The sequence below is a fragment of the Panthera onca genome, chromosome A3 (assembly GCF_046562875.1).
Source record: "Panthera onca isolate mPanOnc1 chromosome A3, mPanOnc1 haplotype 2, whole genome shotgun sequence".
Classification (NCBI taxonomy): domain Eukaryota; kingdom Metazoa; phylum Chordata; class Mammalia; order Carnivora; family Felidae; genus Panthera; species Panthera onca.
Window position 1 is genome coordinate 20,341,270 of NC_138341.1, and position 22,946 is coordinate 20,364,215.

General features: G+C 37.5%; 1 protein-coding gene across 19 annotated transcripts in view; it reads right to left on the reverse strand.

Annotated features, from left to right (window-relative positions):
• The window catches only part of DTNB (dystrobrevin beta), a 238,861-nt gene that overhangs the window by 160,009 nt on the left and 55,906 nt on the right, over nucleotides 1–22,946 (reverse strand). For all 19 annotated transcript variants that reach the window (XR_009615314.3, XM_078444896.2, XM_078444895.2 and 16 more), the window contains 2 exons: nucleotides 20,628–20,713; nucleotides 8,669–8,823 (listed from right to left, as the gene is read on the reverse strand). Coding sequence is in view for 18 of the 19 variants with exons in the window: in XM_078444896.2 (XP_078301022.1) it covers nucleotides 8,669–8,823; nucleotides 20,628–20,713 (241 nt within the window). In the remaining variant the exon portion in view is untranslated. The remainder of the gene's footprint in view (nucleotides 1–8,668; nucleotides 8,824–20,627; nucleotides 20,714–22,946) is intronic.

A 22,946-nucleotide genomic window follows, 5' to 3' on the forward strand; every position in this document is an offset into this window, starting at 1 on the left:
TTAATTAATATTTCTATATATTTTATATCTAATTTGTTATTTTATATCTTACATTAAAATTAATTTTTACAAGTCTACCTGTAATTCTAATGCTACTTTCTCTAACAAGTTTTGACTCACCTATCACGGAGGCTTCTTTTTTAATCTTCGAGATGAAAAGGAACAATTATATATGACATCTCATTAGACCCTGATAAAAATGCTCAGGGTCAGCTTACAAAAGTTGTTCTAAGGTCATACTGTGATGTGAAGTCCTCCAAAATCATGAGGAATGAAACCAGAACTGTGTCCCAGTAGCGTCTTCAATAAACCATGTGATTTGGGGAAAATCGCTTACCCTTCTGGTTTCAGTTTTCTCACCTATCAAAGGTAGAGCAGTAGTTCTCAAGTGTGTTCAGAAGCTGCCCTGTTGGTTCCTAAAACATTTGCAATGAGTCCCTGAGGCTGGGGCTATTTTCATAGAATTCTCAGGCATTATTTGCCCTTTTCAATCTCATTCTCTTATAGGCAAACAGTGGGCATTCCAGAGGCAAGGCGGCAGATTCACAACCATCTGAAAAAGCTACTAAAGCACTCCTCCCTTTCCCAACTCCTCGCCACGTGAGGCAAGATTTCTTTCTACACTTCAACTAAAACAACGTATCACAACAGATTGAAAGGATAAGCAGACAGGACAATCCAGCTATCTTCAACTGAGCCAAATATTAAAATGATTTGCAAAAATGTAGAACCATGGCATTCTTGTTAAATTTTTTTGTTTTGGAATATATAGCTTTTTTCATAAAAATGTTTTCGAATATATAGTTTTTCATAAAAATGTTTTCAAATATATAGCTTTTTTTCATAAAAACATTTAAGATTTAACAGACTTCTCATTGTTATTTTTACATGACACTATCTTTAATTTCTCAATTTTAATTTCTAGTATAGAACTATTAATAGAAATAACTCACATGAACAAAAGCTCTTTAGGGTCCTCAATAATTTTTATTGTAAAGAGGTCCTGAGACCAAAAAGTTTGAGAACTGCTGTGCTAGACTTCTCAGCTCAAAAATTCCGTGACTTAGTAAATGACTGTGTAAATGACCAGTTAGCACTTTTTTCTCCTTTTTTGTTTTGTTTTTCATCCTTGAGTTGAACACATTCTTTGCATTTTTCCCTATTTAAAAAAAAAAACCTTTTTTTTATAAATGTTTATTTATTTTTGAGAGAGACAGAGACAGAATGCGAGTGGGTTAGGGGCAGAGAGAGAGGGAGACACAGAATCCGAAGCAGGCTCCAGGCTCTGAGCTGTCAGCACAGAGCCCAACGTGGGGCTCGAACTCACAAGCTGTGAGAGCCGAAGTCGGATGGTCAACCGACTGAGCCACCCAGGTGCCCCGCATTTTTCTCTATTTTTATAGCACAGTATTTATAACAAAAACTACAACAAAATTGCAAAAACTGCTTCCCACAATTCTCATTTTCCTATATTTCCCTGTAAATGTACATATGATTCTATGTAATTATGTACATAGGGTAGATAAAAATATATAACTTTTTTCACTTAACTTTTTTTAAAATACTAATTGTTTTGCTACAAGGTCTTCATTTCTAATCATTTTAACAGCTGCCTGATCCACTGAGCTGAGATGCCATGATTTATCTCTGCCTTCCTCTATAAAACACTGAGGCTGTTTCTATCCTTGTGTGTACTCATATATATTTTTCCCTGGAAGTAAGCATTTCTTTTTGTCATCTACGTTCCTGCCCTTTGTTATTCTAATCCTCAATACTGACAATTATTACCCTAGAGCCATTCTCACCTCCTTCCCTCTACCCATGACTACATTTTCCCTGTTTTAAAAGGGGGTAGAGACCACCCCTTAAAAATAAGAAATCCAGTATCACTAAAACAACATGAGAAAACAAGTAAATTAGTTTAGCATTGGGTCATCACAGGTGCAATTTCCAGCCTCATCATTTCCATTAAAACCTCCTATTTCCTTATGGGCAACAGGTAAGTTTTTTGTTTTGTTTTTTTTTTTAAAGACTTTTATTTTTAATCTCTATACCCAATGTGGGGCTTGAACTTACAACCCCGAGATCAGGAGTCACATGCTCTACCAACTGAGCCATCCAGGTTCCCCAACAGGTAAGTATTTCTTATTCATTGCTCTGACTTACTTGGTAATCAGTAAAACCATGAATGACATACGGTTAACAAACCTGAAACATTTTTAAAAGTGTTTTTAAAGTCTTCTAGATTAAAATATTTTTATACAAACTTTTGTGTAGAGTTAAAAATATTTTGTCTGACCAGGACAAACATAAATTAACTGGTTATAGGACCAGTGCTATGGGTCAGCCTTTTGATTATTATTAGACACTGAATTTGACCATATCACAAATTTATTTTGAACTTGAAAAATTAAAGTACTTTGTAATGACATAACAATATCATGCTGCTGTGCTCTTTTTTTAATGTTTATTTTTGGGAGACAAAGAAAGAGCACAAGCAGGAGAGGGACAGAGAAGGGCGGGTGGGGGGACAGAGGATCTGAAGCAGGCTCTGTGCTGACAAGCAGCTAGACCAATGTGGGGCTTGAACTCACAAACTGTGAGATCATGACCTGAGCCAAAGTTGGACGCTCAATGGACTGAGCTACCCAGGCACCCCTGCTGTGCTCTTTGTTAGAGATGATTTTATTTATTATGGTTAAAAAATGGGGAAAACTTCAGTACTTCTGAAATACTATATTTTCCTCACTGCAAAGACTGTTTCATTTGAGAAAATCACAGAATAAAAATATCAATGAAAACAACAACAAGGTTTCAGATACATCCATGAGATTTAAACTTTCAGTTAGAATTCAAACCAAGACACTTTCTCATGCCATATTTGATTTAAATCATTTAATCCAACAAATCTCTAGTAAGCATCAATCATTTTCCAGACACTGTTAGTCACGGGGATATAAAGTTGAAGGAGATCAAGGTGTATCCCTTCAGGGCATAAGTGAACTAGATATAACACGCCATGGGAATGCAGAAGAGGAACAATTAATCCTACAGTGAAAGATTCAGAGCATCAAAGAAGAAGGGCTATTTTATCTGGGATATGAAATATGAGGGCTTCTGTTGGAGAGAAAGAAGGTCAGGGGTTATTGGCATTTCAGTGAGAGCTAATATCATTTGAAATGACAGCATACGCAGGACCAAATGTGGACATAATTCAGCTGAAGTGACAACAGGAACAGCTCTGACCAAGTTCACACATGTGCAAGAAAAGACAACCCATCATAACTACTGGCCAAGTGCAATTGTAAGATATTATTGTCTGTATGAGGTACCTGGATATCAGAGATGGTAAGGTGTGAAAGAGTGTCTTCAAATCAATGAAACATGGTAATTACCCAACTAGATTATCTTGGTAATGAGGGACTGCTGATGGAGATTGTAAAATCTGCTTAATTGGAATTCCTATGAAATACACATATACACGTACCAGGTAATTCTTACCAAACTTTATACAACGTCCAGGAAAACAAAGTCAGAACATCCAGAAAATGTCTCACTTCAAAGATGGAGTGGGGAGAAAAGTCATTTTGGCATGTAGCAGAAGAGGATATGCGGATCAAAGTATAGCCAGAGGACATCTCCAGGCACAAGAAATACTGTTGCTGTTCTGAAAAATCCACTGGTGATAATGTAATCCCATCTCTACCCACTGCCCACCTCCCCGTGAATCACGGAGAGTCCCGCAACACCCAATGAAAGAGCACCGCTCCCTTCCCATCTCCCTCTCTCCCCTACTCATTCAGTCTTCCATAAAGACGGACATCAAGTTTAAGATCCTCTGCAGGGTGGACTGAACACTTCAAACTAAAGTCAATATGAACCTAAAAAATAAATAGCACAACAAATAGCAATCATCTTTTTAAGGAGAAACAGAACTCATCCTTAAACTCTGAAGTTTAGAAAAATTGGGGAGAGATTTAACATATTCACTGCTTGTTTTTTAATAACTTTTAAGTCTCTAAAGTCAGTTTGTTAGTTTACAAACACTGAAAAATCAATACACCTGGTCTACCCACCAAAATATTAGCCTTGAGGTGCTATGTTAACACTGTGCTTTATACAGACAATAATCATTAGCACAAATAAACAGCTAGATTTTTTTCTAAAAATTTTACAATATACCAAAGTAGAGAGAATAGTATAATATGCTTGTTACCCAGCTTCAACAATTCTCAATAATGACTAATTTTAATTTATGTTTTCACCATTCCTTCAGTCTGGAATATTTTGAAGCAAATTTCAGGCATACTATTTCTTGAATTAACTTCACTCCAGTGGTTTATTAGGGACACCTCAGATGCTTATGAAGCTGATAAAAGAATCTTTGATATTGAGGTTTATAGGAAACCACCAGAGCATCTTCCAAAGTGGCTCATATGAGAGTTCTAGTCACTCCAAATCTTCACCAACATTAGTTGTCAGTCTGAATTTTAGCTATTCCAGTGGATGTGTTCTGCTGAATTAGCTTATAAATGCCTTTAATATTTGTTGTGTTTTTAAAACTATGTTAAGTCCAACATCTTTTTTGGGGTCTGTTTGTGAAAAGCAGGCAAAATTGTTTTTTAAAAAAGAATTCAAGCTATATTAAAATAAAGAAACACGTAATTCTCTTCACATCATTTGAAAAATTCAAGAATTTCTCCTGTAATGCAACACAGACATCACTGAAAAGCTGCATACTGCAAAGCAGTGGATTTAAAAATAAGGTATATGAGAAAAAACAGGGTTGGCACAAACCTAAAAACAGATGCCACCTTGTAAACAGAGAACAAAACAATAGCAACACTAATAGCACAATTAAATCTCTCAAAGGCACTGCCAACAAGGTCACTATCAGATGATACCTTTCAGTCCTAAGTCCTGAGTCATTTTTTCCCTTCTTTATAATAAGGGCATACAACTTGTAACACAGATCAATTTTATCAAAACTAAATACGGGCTCCAGGGAATAGCTAACTCCATCAATCAATTTTTGTAGCACAGGTGTGAGGGGTCCTAAAAACAATATCTTCACACGTCTTTCTTGTGCATCCACAGTTTCACCCCATAATACTACAGAAAGTGAAGCAGTTCATGAATCCTGCAAACCAGCCGCTTCTTTCACCAGAGAAAGGTACTTCTGCAGGTTTTCCACTTCTTTCTTAAAACAGTCCTACATTCTTTCATTGTGATCACTTTTTTGCTCAGCCCAGAACATTAATATGCTGGGAAAACTGCATGTGAATCAACAGAGCAATTTCCACTTTACACTGACCCTGTTCTCTCGCTATCTGATGGTGGATAAGTTAACTCGTGTTAAAAAACACATAGGTAGGAAAATAAACCATACGGGAAAAGCCCATTTTCAAAAAGAAACCCAAAACTCATTGGATTTAACTCTTGCTGCATGAACCTCTGTCCAAAGTCTCATATTTTTGGTCATTCTATCAGTAGTTTCTTTTTCTTTTGAGGGTCCTTTTTTGGGCCATCTTTACAGACCACAGAAAGCTCAAGTTTCCTCCAGCCTGAGATGCTGCTCTGACTTTTTCAAATTTGGCACATACCAAAGCACAGACTGAGTTTTTTATAGGAATCAGAGGCAGATAAGAAGCAACAGCCAAGCTGTAAGTTCAAAAGCCTCACAATAAAGGCATAAGGTGATCTGGAGAATCCTAGATAGCACTCCTAGGATTAACAGCTGGAAATTTCTGTATATTCTTCAACATTTTAAACTGTCGTTCCAGTACTAGATTCTCATTATAGTCCTCATGTTACAATCAGATCAAAGGTTACTTTAGGTTTAAAACCCCACATAACTGTCATCCACTGGTCAGATGTTACTCTTCACAGACACTTCTTTGTATAAATTCCCTTCCCCATTCATTCTGACACACTTTACTTAACAGTAGCATTCCAGGACTTGATCAAGTTTTAGCCTGACCTCCAGGAAGTATCTTGTGTGAAAAGCCACATGTACATCAGATATGATTACCCCAGAGTATTGTGGGGGCAACCGTTTAATGTAATGGTACTACTAAAGCAGTAGCACCGAGAGGAATTCTAAGTGAAAACTGTCTGGGGCCCCTGTGTAGCTCAGTCAGTTCAACATCTGGCTCTTGATCTCAACTCAGTTCTCACAGCTGTGAGTTCAAGCCCCACAGTGGGCTCCACAATGGACGTGAAGCCTACTTAAAAAATAAATTAAAATCAATGGAAAATGTTTGTAGTTTCTTTATCACACTCATCCTCACATCGCTTCAGGGCATTTTAATACCTGAAGGACATTCCTGTACCAGGATATGTATGGAAAGCCTCATCTCATTTAGAAATGCATATCTATGGGGAAAATGCAAACTATACTAGAATAAAATGAAGCACAGAGCTATTTTTACTATGCTAAAAGCTGATATTGTCATTTATACTGAGAAAGAGATAAAGTATGCACACAGGCAAATTTCCACAAAAACAATAAGCCAAAGTATGTACAAATTTGGAAGAACATCTCCTCAGAACTTACTAAAAATAACTCACCAGTATTATGGGTGCCACTTTCGGTGCTAAAGCTAATGAGTAATCTCTAAACAAATTACAAAATAGTTTTTGAAAGTCTGAGTTCAAATAAATATGAATTCTTAACTTTAAATGTAAAAAAAAAAAGGTACGTATGTGTTTGTTTTTGCTTCTTTTGTGAATCCAAGTATCACAGATCAGGAGGATCTGGTTTATGATGTTCTTTCAGTCCTCAAACTTTTAGATTTGTTGTTTTTATGTGTTAACTTTTTATTTTTAAATAATTTCAGACTTCTAGAAAGATCATAAGATTACAAAAAAATTCCCCATTTACCAAGATTTCTCAAATGTTAACACTGCAGAAGAGATGCCCCTTTACCCTTAAATTAAATACCTGTATTTCTTAAAAACAAGGTTATTTTCTCACATAATTTAATACAAATATCAAAATCGGGAAATTAACATTTAATAACAAAATACTACTATCTAGTCTACAAAACGTATTCAGATTTTTTCAATTGTCCCAACAATGTCCTTTATAACAAAAAGGAAACCCTGGATCATAAACTGCATTGGGTTTTTCTTATCTCTTTAGATTCCTGTAACCTGGAACAGGTTTTTGGGTTTTTTTGGTTTTTTTTTTTTTTGTTTTTTTTGTCTTTCATGACATGGACATTCTTAAAGTGTATAGGCCAGTTATTTTGTAGAACTATCTTCAGTTGGGTTTGTCAGATGGTTCCTCAAGATGAGACTCAGGCCAGATGTTAATAAACTTATTGTGATAACTGTTTTGCAAGATATACAAATCTCAAATCATTATGTTGTACACCTTAAGCTTTTACAATGTTATATGTGAATTACATCTCAATAAAACTGTAAAAAATAAAACCAAACATAAAAAAATGGGGGAAAAAAAAAAAGGAAGAGGAGACTCAGGCTGTGCTTTTCTGGCCCAAGTACCACAACAGCAATACTGGGTACATCTTGGTGCATCCGCTCAGGAGGCAAGGATATCAGTCTGTCCCTTCGCCGGTGATAGGGACTTTGATCCCTCGGTTAATGTCAATCTGACAGGTTTCTCTATTGTAACATGGTAACTTTCTAATGTTACTACATTTCCTTTCATAATTAATAAACATCTTATGGTGGGGCTCAGTCAGTTGAGCATCCAATCCTTAATTTCGGCTCAGGCCATGATCTTGCAGTTCATGGGATTGAGCCCCACGTCGGGTTCTGCACTGACAGCACAGAGCCTGCTTGGGATCCTTCTCTCTGCCCCTCTCCTGCTTGAGCACACATGCATGCACACTCTCTCTCTCTCTCAAATAAATAAAATTTTTAAATAAAAAATAAATACCTTATGAGGAGATACTTTCAGACTATGTCAATATCCTACTTCCATTAATCTTTTACTCATTAGTTTTAACACAGATTTTTCAGTAATTCCCCCCTTTCCAGAACTTTCTAAGCTTAGCATGAAGCTCCTTTTATCTCATGTCTACCTGCACAAATGGAGCTACTGCCAGCATCCACTCTGCTCTGAGACCCCTGAGACTCAGTTAAGATCTCAGGAATCCACACATACAATCTCTAGGGCAGGATCACACAAGGACACTCACAAATAAAGAGGAAACCCAGTCTATCGTTTCTTCACATGAAAACGAGAGTGTACCCTCGAGAGATTTTGAGCTGGCAGCTGAGAGCCGTGTAGCATTCCTTGCCTTTGGTGCTGAGAAAACAATGGCCCAGTATTGTATAGAGTTTTACGCCAAAATTCTTCTATTTCACAGTTGAAAGAACTCATTCAGGCAAGTAATATATGTCCAGTAGCAATAATATAAACACTTCATCTTCAACATTTTTCTTTAAAATGTTGGTAATTTAAAATTTTACATGTGTTACCATTTTCCAGAAAAGACTCCCCTCTCCCCCAAACCAGAATTCGTAGGTGAATTTTTTGTCTGCCCTCTTTTTCACACCCCTCCCACTTAAAGCTCTTTTCCCTCCTCTACCCAAGGCTTTATGTCCCTAGACTAGAAGCAATCTGGTGAAATCTAATAAAGGGCAGAGGGATGGATGAGTGCTCTTCTAGTCCTAGATTCTACAAAACTGTCCTTACCTGCTGTGGAAAACAGGTGCGGACTGAGTGCTCTGTGTAACCAAAAGATGGCCCTTCAAAGACAGCTGTTGGGAGCTTCAGAACTTCCTTCAGAAACTGGTCAAACTTGCTAAATATCATTAAGCCATTGGAATCTGACATCTGGGAGAAAACATCTATGAGAACAAAACCAAATAAAGTCAAACTAGAAAGAAATATAAACTTTTTATAAATGACTCTATGTTATTTGTATACTGGTCAAAAGTACCATTAAAAAGTACCATAAAGCTATTATGATTTTTAGTTAATATGTGTTCTCCTTCTTATTAACATTGTATAGTTCCTTTACTGCCCAGCCCTCTCTCCCACCCACTTAATATCTACCTAAATATTAAACCCAATAACGATTCATATATGTCTACCTACCTCCTCTTTTTGAGTGTACATAACTGAATGATATATAACTTATTTTATTTATAACAAACTTTGTTCCAAGAAGAATTTGTAGCAACATACCTTTATCTCTTAGCATTTATGTATGTGTTTATATAAGACATATGCATGCTTGGGTTTATGAATATATTAGCATATTGATTTGGGGGTATGAAACTGTATTATATTTATATATTCATATGCTACTAATGTAATGTATTCCTGTGAAGGAATAAATTTGAAGGAAGCATAAAACATGTTTAAAATATTCCATTCAGTGAGTTCCAAAGTAGAATAAAAAGAACTCCTATAAATTCTTCTACCCCAAGATACTTTGATACTATAAGATCTTATTTTTACCATAAAGTCTGACTCAAGCAGATGGGAAAGAAATTTCTAGTAATACTATTTCTTTATCTTCTTAGAGAGAGTCTTTTCTCTCCAGTTAGTTCTTCCTCTCTTCTCATCCATAGTCGGGGAGAAAAAGAAAAATCACCAACAGCCCAAAATCAATGTGTCAGAGAAATGTGACCTAAGCTTTTTTTCAAAGTATTGAGCTTCCTTATAAACTAATGGGTGAGTTAAACATGCACAGAAAAATCGTTTCCTAAGGCCTTGCCAAGTGTGGCATTTTAAAAAGTCAGATTCTATACATAATTAATAAGTATAGAACAGATATATATGTAATTGATATATGTTATATATGCATTATTCTTTAGGTTTAATTCGAGGTATTTATCCTGAAGCACTAGGTGTAGAAAAAAAAATACATTTGAAATATATTAACTAAAGAAAGATAAAATGTTAAATTATCAACTCCACAGAGTAACTTTTAAAAAACATTAACATTAGGGGTGCCTGGGTGGCTCAGTTGGTTAAGCGTGCGACTTCAGCTCAGGTCATGATCTCACGGTCCGTGAGTTCGAGCCCCGCGTCGGGCTCTGGGCTGATGGCTCAGAGCCTGGAGCCTGCTTCCGGTTCTGTGTCTCCCTCTCTCTCTACCCCTCCCCCATTCATGCTCTGTCTCTCTCTGTCTCAAAAATAAATAAATGTTAAAAAAAAATTAAAAAAAAAAAGAAAAGAAAAGAAAAAAAAACATTAACATTAAAAAACAAGAAAGTATCAAAGGAATGAAAATCTACAATATATGCTCTCTAAATAGCTGTTAGTTTGTAGCTGGAGAAAAAGTATTAAATACTCATGGCGGGTGGGAAGATTCAATGAGAGGCTAAAAGAACTACAATCCTAGTGGAAGATAAAATCAATTAATTAACAAACAAATATTAAGTTCCTTCTATGTGGTCCAAGTGCCAAGCATTCTGCTAGGTGTCATGAAACACAACAAAGAAGTATGATGGGGGTCTTTATCCCCCAAGAAACTTTCAGTGTAGCTGAAAAAAAAAAAAAGATACATATGAAGCAAAGAAGAATTAAGTGTTAAATTGACACTAAGTGGAACAGAAAGAACAGAGACATAAAGATGCCTGTTAAGCCTATTTGTCAAGCACCACAATAGGTTGTAACCATGGCTGAGGCTGCCTGTAGCCACCCAAAATTAATTATCCTCGTTTCTACTAGTAATAGAACACTAATTTTATTTTGTACAGCAATGCACCCAACTAAGAGATTAAAACTTATAGCCTCCTTTTAGCAAGTCATGGTCATGTGACTAACTGGTAGCCAATGAGACTATAAGCAGAAGGGTTATGAGGGACTTCCAGGAAGGTTGGTAAAAGAAAGCTGACTAAGCTGGAAATCAGGCCCTTCTTTCCTTATCCTCTTCCTCCTTTTGTTATCTGAAATGTAGTTATGATGGCTGGAGCTCCAACAGCCACCTTGGACTATGTGGTAATTGTGATTTTGTTACAGAAGTCATGCACTCGAATGGTAGAAAACAAAGGTAGAGAAAGCCTGGGTCCCAGATGAAATACCACATCAGCCTTGGACTACCTAACCCTGGACTTCTTTTATGTAAGAAAAAAATAAACTTCAGCTTTGTTTAAGACACTATTGTCCTGGGTTTTTGTTTTCAAGCAACAATCCCTAATACTAAGTGCCTTATACATTACTAAACAATACCTCATTTTACTCTCACAAAAAGGTGTATGTGTGTACACATAATTATTTAAATTTTATAGATAAGGAAACTAGCTTAGAAAGGTTAAGTTGCTTAGGGTTAAGAAGTTGGTAAGTAGCTAAGTCAAGATTTAAAGTTACACTTTAAAGTTATACTTCCCTGACTCCATCACACCACACTTCTTCAAAATGTAGTTTAGAATAGTTACAAAACACATAGGCAGTAACTGTCAGGGAAGTTCTAAAAGAAAGGAATTAGAAGCTAGGCCTTGAAAGGTATAGAATGATGAGGTCAAAAGAGGTTGGAGGTGGGGGCTGGGGGACACAACCAGAGAAGAGGAGGCAAGTGTCTATGGCAGGAATTTGTTATCTTTTTTTTTTTTGGGGGGGGGGGGGTAAAGCAGGAAACAGTGTACTGAAACAGTGTACTACATTCTTCAGTGAGAGACAATTTAGATTGAGAAATAAAGGGAAATAAAGACAGAATAAGAAACGTATCTGGCATGAAAGAAAACTTTGAAAGAGGAAATCACTTTGAATTTGGTTTAAAAACTCTTACGAAGGGAAAAGATATTTAGAAAGCTAAGTTTCTGTAAAATGAGACTGTTAGTGACCAACAGAATGGATAAAAAAGGAAGAACAGGACTGGGGAAATCAGCTACAAAACCTTGTGGAGGAGGCACAAATGAGGTAGCGAGTGTGTGAACTTCAGTAGTGACAGTAAGGTTGGGGGAGGGGGGGGGTCACCTCCAAGACATTTCAATGCAGGAAACGCCTGCTGATGGCAAACTGGATTAGGGAATAAAGGAATTTAAGAAGTTAGGGTTATTATTCTAAGTTTCCAGTTTGGGAAAATGACAACCCTGACTAAAAAACAAAACAAAACCAAAAAAACCCCTGAAGATACAAATATTTATCTTTGCACATAAGTGTATTTGAACCAATCAGCAAATGTCCATGCAGAACCATCCTGCAGGTAGTTAGAACCAGAGTACTGGGCCACAGCTCAGGACTGCAGATACAGAGCTTTGAAGATGTTGCCAATTATGTGAAAAACTGATGCCCTTTGAAGGAGGGGAGACCATAGTAACTTCATTTTTATTTATTTATTATGTATTTATTTTATTTTTTTTAAGATTTTTTTTTCATGTTTATTTATTTTTGAGAGAGAGAGAGCACGAGAGAGAGACAGAGCACAAGCAGGGGAGGGACAGAGACAGAGGGAGACACAGAATCCGAAGCTGGCTCCAGACCCTGAGCTGTCAGCACAGAGCCCGACGCCGGACTCAAACTCATGGACCGCAAGATCATGACCTGAGCTGAAGTCAGACGCCCAACCAACTGAGCCACCCAGGCACCCCTAACTTCATTTTTAAATAGCTGGGTGCTAGTCTTATGAGGAAAATAATCATTCATTAAATCTGAACGAAAACAAAGGGTCGATATGGGATGTGGCAACGTGCCTACTACTCAGTATCTACCTTCCCCTGCCTGCTCCCCAACTGAACCCTGACGGTGATGAGAATGGCAATGTGCTCCACTTGAAAAACAACTTCCCAGTCTCTCTTGTACAAGGTAACTCTAAAGTGGATTTCTGGGAAGGCTTCTGCTTTCCTGAAAGAGGCACTTCTTTCTTCTCTCTGCTTCGAATGAGAACGTGAGGCCTGGCATGCAGCGGTCACGTTATGAACGTAAGGAGGAAAGCCATATGGCAGAGCAGGACGAGAGGATGGGACCTGAGTCTTTGATGACATCCTTAACTCACGGTACCAACTTTGACCTACCTGCCTTTGGACTTAATTTTACATGAGAAAAATACATCCCCATGTGTTGAAGCCGCTGTTGGTTAAGTTTTCTGTTGCCACTCAAGGTATTCAATAACTGATAAATTAGCAAGTTATTAAGTTCTACCCGCTAACTAAATGGTGGAAATATCCAAGACCAGAAACTTTAGCTGCCCAGCACATAAATACACATATCTACAGCTTCACAGTTACAAAAACATCTGTGTATATACTTGCACTGACACATCTATACCTAACTCATTCAGAGTAACAAAGGAAATAACTGACAATAAAATGACCAACCTTACCCTCAAAAAAGTATTATTTTCTATTATACTTTGTTACTATGTCCTATAATATATTCAGAGTAATTTTTTTAAAAATTCACTAAAAAAGAAATTATCACTTAATAGGGCCATGTTACAATTATAAGAGAACCAGAACATGTTTCTTTGTTTGATTTAATAAGAGAAATACTGCCAGACCCCCAAATTGAAGGCACAGTGAAGTTAATTTATTATTGCTTGAGTTATTGGTTTACAAAGTATTTTTTTTTAAAGATTAGGCTTCTTTGATCTGTAAGAAAAACAGTAAAAAAGTACCGAAAATTTTTTTTAATCTTAAATGAAGCATAACAATGAGTGAAGTTACTGTGATTTACTATATACAAATACAAAGATCTCACCAAAGTAGTAACTAAGAGAGGGGCGCCTGGGTGGCTTAGTCAGTTGAGGGTCTGATTTCGATTTTGGCTCACATCATGATCCCATCATTGGTGATATCAAGTCCCACACTGGGCTCTGTGCTATAAGCACAGAGCCTGTTTGGGATTCCCTCTCTCTGCCCCTCCCCAACTTGCATGCTCAGGAATGCTCTCTCTCCCTCTCTCTCTCAAAATAAATAAATAAACATTAAAAAAAGAAGAGACAATAAAATTTAATAAAAAATTAAACTAGTCCTCTAATTAAAGCCCTCAACCCTTCAGCATTAAGGGACTAAATTACTTCCCAGAACACTGGTTAATTTCCCCAGTAATTCTTTTTCTATTTATATACCTCTGAAAAAAGCTATGCTAATTCCCCATTAGATGTTTCCAGATTAAAATGTAGGCTTTCTCCCTTGTGAAAAACCCACAATCAAGTCCCTAAATGTATATGTATACACACTTTAAAAAATATTCTGGGGGTGCCTGAGTGGCTCAGTCAGTTAAATAGCTGACTCCTGATTTCAGCTCAGGTCATGATCTCACAGTTGATGAGTCTGAACCCCACATCAGGCTCCGGACTGATCGCGCAGGACCTGCTTAGGATTCTCTCACTCTCCCTCTCTCTTTGCCCCTTCCATGCTCTCTCTCACGCGTGCACGCTCTCTGAAAAATAAATAAATAAACTTAAAAAAAAATTCTGTCTTTTGTGTAATGGCAAAATAATTCTACTATTCTACCATCATCACATCTGTTTCAACCTTTTATTCTGGTGATAACGACCCTGGCTTTACTCATTGCATCTATCCACTCTTTTTCTCCCCATATAACCAATCATACACTTCTGCAAGATGATAGGGTTGTTTACAATAAAGAGTCAAGTCTATAAACAGAATGCCATTTTCTTTCATATGTTAGCTTTTCCTGGCAAATGACTCTCACCGCCTGTCATCTTTCTACCAATTGAGTAACCTAACCCACAAAAACATGTATACACATCTGTATATTTATAAATACCTGTATGTAACCAAATCCAAATGAATATTTTATTCCCAAACTCATGAACAGTCCTACAGCATTCATTAAGTCAGAGTGAGGCTAGAGGATGGAGTCTGAATGCCTTGGACCTCTAGTGCTGACTCAGCCAGGAACTACCTCAGACAAGTCTCTAGGCCTCCCTTTTTAAAAAGAAAAAAAAATTTTTTAATGTTTATTTATTTTTGAGAGAGACGGAGACAGAATGCAAGTGGGTTAGGGGTAGACAGAGAGGGAGACACAGAAGCAGAAGCAGGCTCCAGGCTCTGAGCTGTCAGCACAGAGCCCGACCCAGGGCTCAAACTCTCACAGAGCCGCGCGATTATGACCTAAGCCAAAGTTGGACGCTCAACCAACTGAGCCACCCAGGCACCCCTCTAGGCCTCCCTTTTGACAAAACATTGATTTAGGACTTATCTCTTACTTGCTTCCAGTTCTAGAACATTTTGGTTATATGAGAAATGCAAATGTGGGCATCATTCATTCAAATTAAACCGTCATTTCCATCTAATGATGAGAAAGGATGGTTAATAGAAACCAGCCAGGATAACTATGCAGTGACAGGCAGTTAAAAGACTATTGCAGAGGAAGCTAAATTTTAAACAAGTGAATCTGTTTCATTAGAACTGCAAAGGATGGCCCCTCTACAGGCTGTTAGTAAAATATGAAGGAAGCAAGCAATTGAAATGTCGGTGAGAACTGCCAGTTCTGGGCATAATCAGCACTCAGGCCATCTTTTCTCTGACTACTCAAAGTGCGGTATATCAGAAACACGCAAAACCAAAAGTAATATAAATTATTCTTATTACAAAAGCATTTTTATGCTATAACACAGAAAAAAATGCCTGTTATCACTTTGGCATATTATTTCTTTTTCTATGTGCGTAATAAATTTTTGCCTAAAACTATATTACATTTATGCATTTTGGTCTGAAACACATATTTGAGGACATTATATTCAATCATGTAAGTAGCCCAGACTGTAACTGGGTTCTGTGCTTTGGACACTAAAACTGTTTCAAACTTTCACATATTATAAAAAAATGTCATAACAAATATACATAAAACTTAGGGCACACTCTTGACTAATTCCTCAGGGTAAACTCAAGAAACAGACTGAGTCAATGGATGTGGATATTTTCACAGCCTCCCTGATACATTCTGTTAGGCTGTCATTCAAAATGGGAGTGCCAGGTTTTTAAAGGATTTAAATAGAAATTACATGAATCATCTGCTCCTATCCTTTTTTTAATGTTTATTTATTTTGAGAGAGAGAGAGAAAGCATGAGTGGGGGAGGAGCAGAGAGAGAGGGAAAGAGACAATCCAAGCAGGTTCCACACTGTCAGCACAGAGCTCAACACAGGCTCCCAAACCATGAGATCATGACCTGAGCTAATATCCAGGGTCGGACCTTCCACTGACTGAGCCACCCAGGAGCCCTAAATTATCTGCTCCTATCTTTTAATGCAAGACAGATGAGGTCTGAATAAGAGACTAAATTTCCTAGAAAACAAACAGCAGAATTAGACAAAGTAAATAAATCCCATAAATTAAATGACAAGTATGATTTCATAAATAATAGGCTTTACAGTCTGTAAGTTTTGTTCTCTGAGTTATTTTTAGGGTTTCTGACATTACTAAGTTTTGATCAGGCTTATAATTAAAGTCTGTATTCTGATTATAAATCACTGGTATTTAGAATGTGATCCCAGTTAACTGTGAATCTAGGATACAGTCCCTAATGGCCATAACAGTGAACTATTTCTATAAATGAACATTACCTGGAGACAGAAACTCTCTTAAGAGAGATCTGAAAAAACCAATCAAGAAATGTTTCAAGCTAAAAGTACAAGTATTGTTTAAGTTGTTCTAAATGCTATCTTGAAACTAAAATAAAAAAACAAAAAATATATCAAACAAAAAAGGGGGGAGAGAAAATTATAGGAAAAAAAAAATCTAAAACAAAAGGGAAAAAGCAGAAAGATCAAAATAAAAGGAAGAAAAGTACAAACACTAAGGTGTATTCCATAAATTAGAAAACTGAATTTAAAAAGAACATTAACATGGGGCACCTGGGTGGCTCAGTCGGTTAAACGTCCAACTCTGGGATTCTGGCTCAGGTAATGATCTCAAGGTTTGTGAGATCAAGCCACACGTAGGGCTCTGCGCGGACAGTGCAGAGCCTGCTTGGGATTCTCTCTCTCTGCCCCTCCCACCTCTTACGTGCGCTCCTATGTGCTCTCTCTCTCAAAATAAATAATAAACATTTAAAATAAATAAATAAAAGGAACATTAACAGAGGTAACAAACAGAAAGTGCAGTTAATGGGAGGAAGATGGAGAAACTGAGAACAAAGTCGACGGAACAAACAGAAGGAAAGTGAATAGTCAAATATCATTGGAAATTACAATATAGTGTTATAGCTCGCTTTTACCTAAGCTGTTATTCAGCCTTCTCAATGAAGCAGGACATAGCTGAGACTTGGAAAACCAAGGAGAAAAGGATTCTCACAGCAGACAAACTGCCAATCACACTACAAAAGCTCCAGTACTTCTCTCATAATACAGAAGTCATCACTTACATTCATACCTTAAATAGAACGCTCAGAAGTTTGCTTATGTTTTCTCCATATTAAAAGTAAATCAGAAGCAGGGCACCTGGGTGGCTCAGTCAGTTAAGCTTCCAACTTCAGCTCAGGTCATGATCTCACAGTTTGTGAGTTTGAGCCCCGCATTGGGCTCTGTGCTGCCAGCTCAGAGCCTGGAGCTGGCTTGGGATTCTGTGTCTCCCTCTTTCTCTGCCCCTTCCCCGCTCACACTCTGTCTCTCCCAAAAATAAATAAACATTAAAAAAAATTTTTTTTAAGTAAACTGGAAGCAAAGAAAGATTTCTAGAGACTGGTACTCTGATAATCCTAACACATTTACCAGTGATAAAAGGGACACACACACCCACCACCACCACCAACAACAACAAAGTTGTTGCTTTGTTGTTGCTTTTGTTGTTTTCAAGAACTTGAGAAAGCAAAGTTGTCTGAAAACATCAGAAGGGATAAACAACCCAGAGCCTCACAATTAGCCCCAAATGCATCAGACGATGACATCTCCGAGTTATGAAAAATATGTAAATTATAACCAGTGAGCTCTGTTTAAAACAAGAGTGACAGACCACATAAATGTGGTTTCCACTCTGAATGATTAAAATTAAGAAGTGGAGACAGACTTCAATACCTGAAATGTTTTACTTATGTTAAACATCTCATTTTCAAGCGAAGATAATTATAGTACAATAAAAATAATGAAACAGAACTACAGATGGTAAAGAAACTATAATTTTGAACATGAAGATTAGAAAGCCATACTTTAGACCTATCTGCATAACACAAATATGGTAATTAGTGACCTAGCGTGGGCTGGTATCTCATCAATCCATATCTGATGTGCAATGATCTGGCATTCTGAATACAGTGACAAGTCACATTGGCCTGAGCATGTGTACTTTTGTGCCGTGTGAATAGTGATCACTTGTGTTCCTCTAAGAAATTTGAAAGCTAGGGGCTCCTGGGTGGCTCAGTCGGTTGAGCGGCCGACTTCGGCTCAGGTCATGATCTCGCGGTCCGTGAGTTCGAGCCCCGCGTCGGGCTCTGTGCTGACAGCTCAGAGCCTGGAGCCTGTTTCGGATTCTGTGTCTCCCTCTCTCTGACCCTCCCCCGTTCATGCTCTGTCTCTCTCTGTCTCAAAAATAAATAAATGTTAAAAAAAAATTAAAAAAAAAAAAAAAGAAAAGAAATTTGAAAGCCACCTAAAAACAAATGAAAAACCTGCCATTACCTGGATCACTTCCACATCTCACATCATACTAAAATTTGCACTTTTTCACTAGCAGTTACAACAGGGAATTGCAGTAATTTTAGTACTCCAGCAACAACTGATATTTGGCAAAATTTTGGCATTTACTATGTGCCACGTTCCAGTTCTATGTAAATATAGCTGATTTAACCACAGAAACTGAAAGACTCCAGAGTCATCTACAATCTGCAGTTATATCATGTATTTTCTATTTTCAGTCACTTTCTCCAGTACTAATAAAGACGGCAATGTATATTCTTTACCTGGTATCATCGTCATTAAAAAAGACATAAAATTCCTCGGGCTCCTGGGTGGCTCAATCAGGTAAGCGTCTGACTCTTGATTTTGGCTCAGGTCATGATCTCACAGTTTGTGAGTTCCAGCCCCAAGTTGGGCTCCGCGCTGACAGCATGGAGCCTGCTTGGGATCCTCTCTCTCCCTCCCTCTCTGCCCCTCCCTTGCTCATGCTCTCTCTCTCTCTCTCAAAATATATAAATAAACTTTAAAAAATAAGAGAAAGATAAAATTCCAACTTTCTTTTCCTTTATGTTTGAATGAAATATAATCTCATCCGTATTGTATTATCTCAGAAAAACACCATGCTAGAATTAAAAAATATGAAGAAATTTCAGCCCCAAATAGTAATATTTTGAGATACCATGTGAAAAATACATAGAAGAGTCTTTAATGAAACTAGAAGTTTTACTACTGAAATTTTGGTTTACATTGCCGCTGATTTTGAAATGAAGATAAACCACGTTAACAGCTGACCAAACATACTACGTAAGACCTTTCTTTAGAATATTGATATCTATATCTAGTGAGCCATCCAGCTTTCCAACTTTCAATGCCATGGTAACATGTAAGAAAAAGCACAGAAGACAGAGGTACCTATCAAGTCACCTTGCCCAAAAGCTTGTGTTCAAATCCAACCAAGCATTTATAGCTTTTAATTAAAACAAAAAATGTAGGACGCAAAGGAACATCATAGGGATGCAATCATCAAAATCCAGTCCATGAGAAATGCTACTGGACAAATGACGCAGTTTCTTCAACAAAGCAATTCACAGGGTATCTCAACACTTCATCAAAACCCACAGCTTCAATCTCACCTCCCTGAAACCTGCCAGAGCTCCTTACGTGTAGTATGGCACTTTGCTCCTTGTACTGCATCGTATGTGCATCGCCCATCACAGCATTAGTATATGGAGGACAACAAAGTAGCTTAGAGCAGGGCTAGAAGCTCAGCAGCCTGAGTTGAAATCCCAGCTTTACCCCCTTAGTTAACTTGTCTGTAAAATGGAGAAAATACCACCTGCTGCTCAAAGAAATTTTAAACATTCAGTGAGAAAATATATGTAAAGCACTTAGCACGATGTTTGGCATATCTCAGGCAGTTAGTAACTATCTAATGAATGAATAAGTGAAAACCATAAGCAGCAAAATTAAATTACTGTGCATGTCACTTCCTTTGATGTCACTTAATCCTACAGTATACTTAGGGAACAGTAAAATGACAAAATGGCCAACAGTAAGAAAAGACTTAGGAACAATAACTAAAAAAAAAAAAAACAAAAAACAAAAAACTATAAATTTCTAAATAACTGAGCTGTACTCTAAGGTACTAAGGAAAAGCTTAATCATAGCAAATACCCTCTGATGAAGAATAAGGTTATTTTTTAAAGGGCTAATCTTAACCAAACCTGGTAAAAATAATCAAATTTCTTTTCTAACTAAAAGCAATCAGCATAATCATCTGCAAGCAAAATTTTTAATAATATAGGAAACATTTTTAAAAGACTTTTTTAAGGTCCATGTTCCTGTTCTGAATCTCTTCAGTTTTGTTACTTTATTCTAAAAAAAAAAAAAAACAAAAACAAAAAACTAAACAAATTAATTCAACTAATTTGTCCATCTCAACAGTAGGTGGCATAACTGACATATTCTGAGCCAGTTTCCAGTTGTTACAAAGGGAATGATCTAGTAAAAACACAAAAAAGTTCATTACAGCATCATCCAAAATTCTGACAACATTCATTTAAAACTGTTTAAAGGTCCTAATTTGAAAATAAAATCTTTCAAATAATATGAAAGTACTTACATCTCAATTTGTCCAGCATTTTTCCACCACACATTGTTGCTAACATAGCTTTAACTGAAAATACGGTCAACTTGCCTCGGCCCTCACTGCAAAATAAATTATATTAGAACAATTGCTATCTGGACCACAAAAGCATTAATCAAATGTATCACTAAATATCAAGCAACCAGTACATTCACCCCTACCATTATATTCTACAATTATTACCTTGAATTTTTAGAAACCTTGGATTGTTTTTCCTTTGTAGAATTAAGGCCTCATGCATGTTAGGTAAAGAGTGCTAAAACTAACCTGAATTATTTGGAAATGAGCTTTATAAACATTCTGTAAAGAATTTTCTACTGGCTATGTAGACAGAGGCCAAATGGATGAACCAGAAATAAATTTCCTATCAATTCAGCCCATTGAATCCACAATTGAGTTGTTTTTAGTATTCAAAACTGAGGCACCACCTGGTCTGAATAATTCAGAAATGTGTCCCTTCTAGCACGATAACAACAGTTTATTGTTATATAGTAAACCCACAGGGTGCACACGGCTATAAAGGTTTTATAGTACATTCATCTTTGTCCTTACTACGACAACCTTACGTTACAATGTGTTTATTCTAAGAAGCTTGATCTTATCTGTCTCAGATCTTCCCATACCACCACTGTGAGAAAAATGAAGGGGAAGGGATAGTAATATTAATTCTTTTTTAGTAACTGGGGATGAAATGTCAAACATACATGAATTATCTAAAATAATGCCACACACCACCTGCAGAGACAAGACAGTGTCCGCAAGCCCCTCTGACCCAACCTGTCCGCTGCTCCCTCCATCCAACTATTCCCTGGTTTCACAGCAGATGAAAACCTCACTAGCAGGTTTTTAAAGTCATCACTTGTAAACTAACAATGGGCTTTTCTGTTCATTTTATAAAGCTTGCGCTTACAAAGTTTCACAGTAAGAGTAAAATACCTCTGCAGTGATGAGAACTATATCACCTTGGTTTTGAAAAGCAAGTGCTTATGGTCCTAACAGGGTGCCTTCCATTTTCCAAAACTTTTATACAGTAAGATCGCACTTGAAAAAAAGGCAAATGGTTTATAAGCCAGAAGGTTCTCAGTGAAAAGATCTCCAGGAAATACTAATGCTTGTTACAGTATGACTTTCGACTCTTACATCTCTTTAAGTTTATTCATAAGATAAAACCAGAATCCCTGTAATTAGCTAAAATTAGGATGAGGTTTTTATTTTTTTAAGTTTTTTTACTTATTGAGAGAGAGAGAGAGAGAAAATGAATAAGCGGGGGAGGGGCAGAGAGAGGGAGAGAGAGAATCCTAAGCAGGCTCCACACTGTCAGCACACGGAGCCCAATGCAGGGCTCGATCTCACGAACCATGAGATCACAACCTGAGCCAAAACCAAGAGTTCGACACTTAACTGACTGAGCCACCCAGGCTTCCCTGGGATGGGGTTTTTAAAATAAAAGTTCTCCAGAAATACAGGCACCGCTCCACATCTTATATGGCACCTGGCAATATAAGGAATATGCCTGTGTCAAACACTCCCTGCACTGTACAAACCACACGAGAAGCTACAAAGAACATCAGCTACTAAGAGGAATGGATTTCTAAAACCAATACAGAACTTCTACAGTGGACATTTCTTTTTGGTCACCAACCATCTAAATGCCAAGTCTACCTTTAAGCATGCCTTATATTATGAGACAAATACGTGTCCTACGACCCAAGTGTGAAGAAAGAAACAAAGAAAACCTCACCCGCTTGCTTTCCCATCTTTCTTCAAAACTAAGACACGGCCACATGCCACAAGCTCTGCCAGTAAGACGCACCCGCTCTAGACCAAATAGAAAACCATTAGCTTGTAGAAGGAGGAACTCCAAAGATTCCACCAGTAAGCATGGCTGCACTAGCAGTTACCTCCAGCTTCCTGAGTGGGCAGAGACACAGACACTTGTGGCAGGCCCACGGCCCAGCGTCAGTGGTATGTGGGGTGCAAGCAACGATATCAGTGCCCCAGAGAGGTGGCAGTGGTGTCTTCATTAGAGCGCTTTTGTGACAATTTTGAGATCTGTTCTTGGTGGTGTGGTCATCAGGCCCACTTTCCCAGCCTTGTTAGAGAGTCTGTGGGTCACACATACCCTTTTAATAAATTAGCCAGAGACAGTTTCTTTTTTTTTTAAAGTTTATTCATTGAGAGAGAGACAGACAGACAGACAGACGGCGAGTGGAGGACGGGCAGAGAGAGAAAGGGACAGAGGATCCGAAGAGGGCTCCATGCTGACAGCAGAGAGCACAATGCAGGGCTTGAACT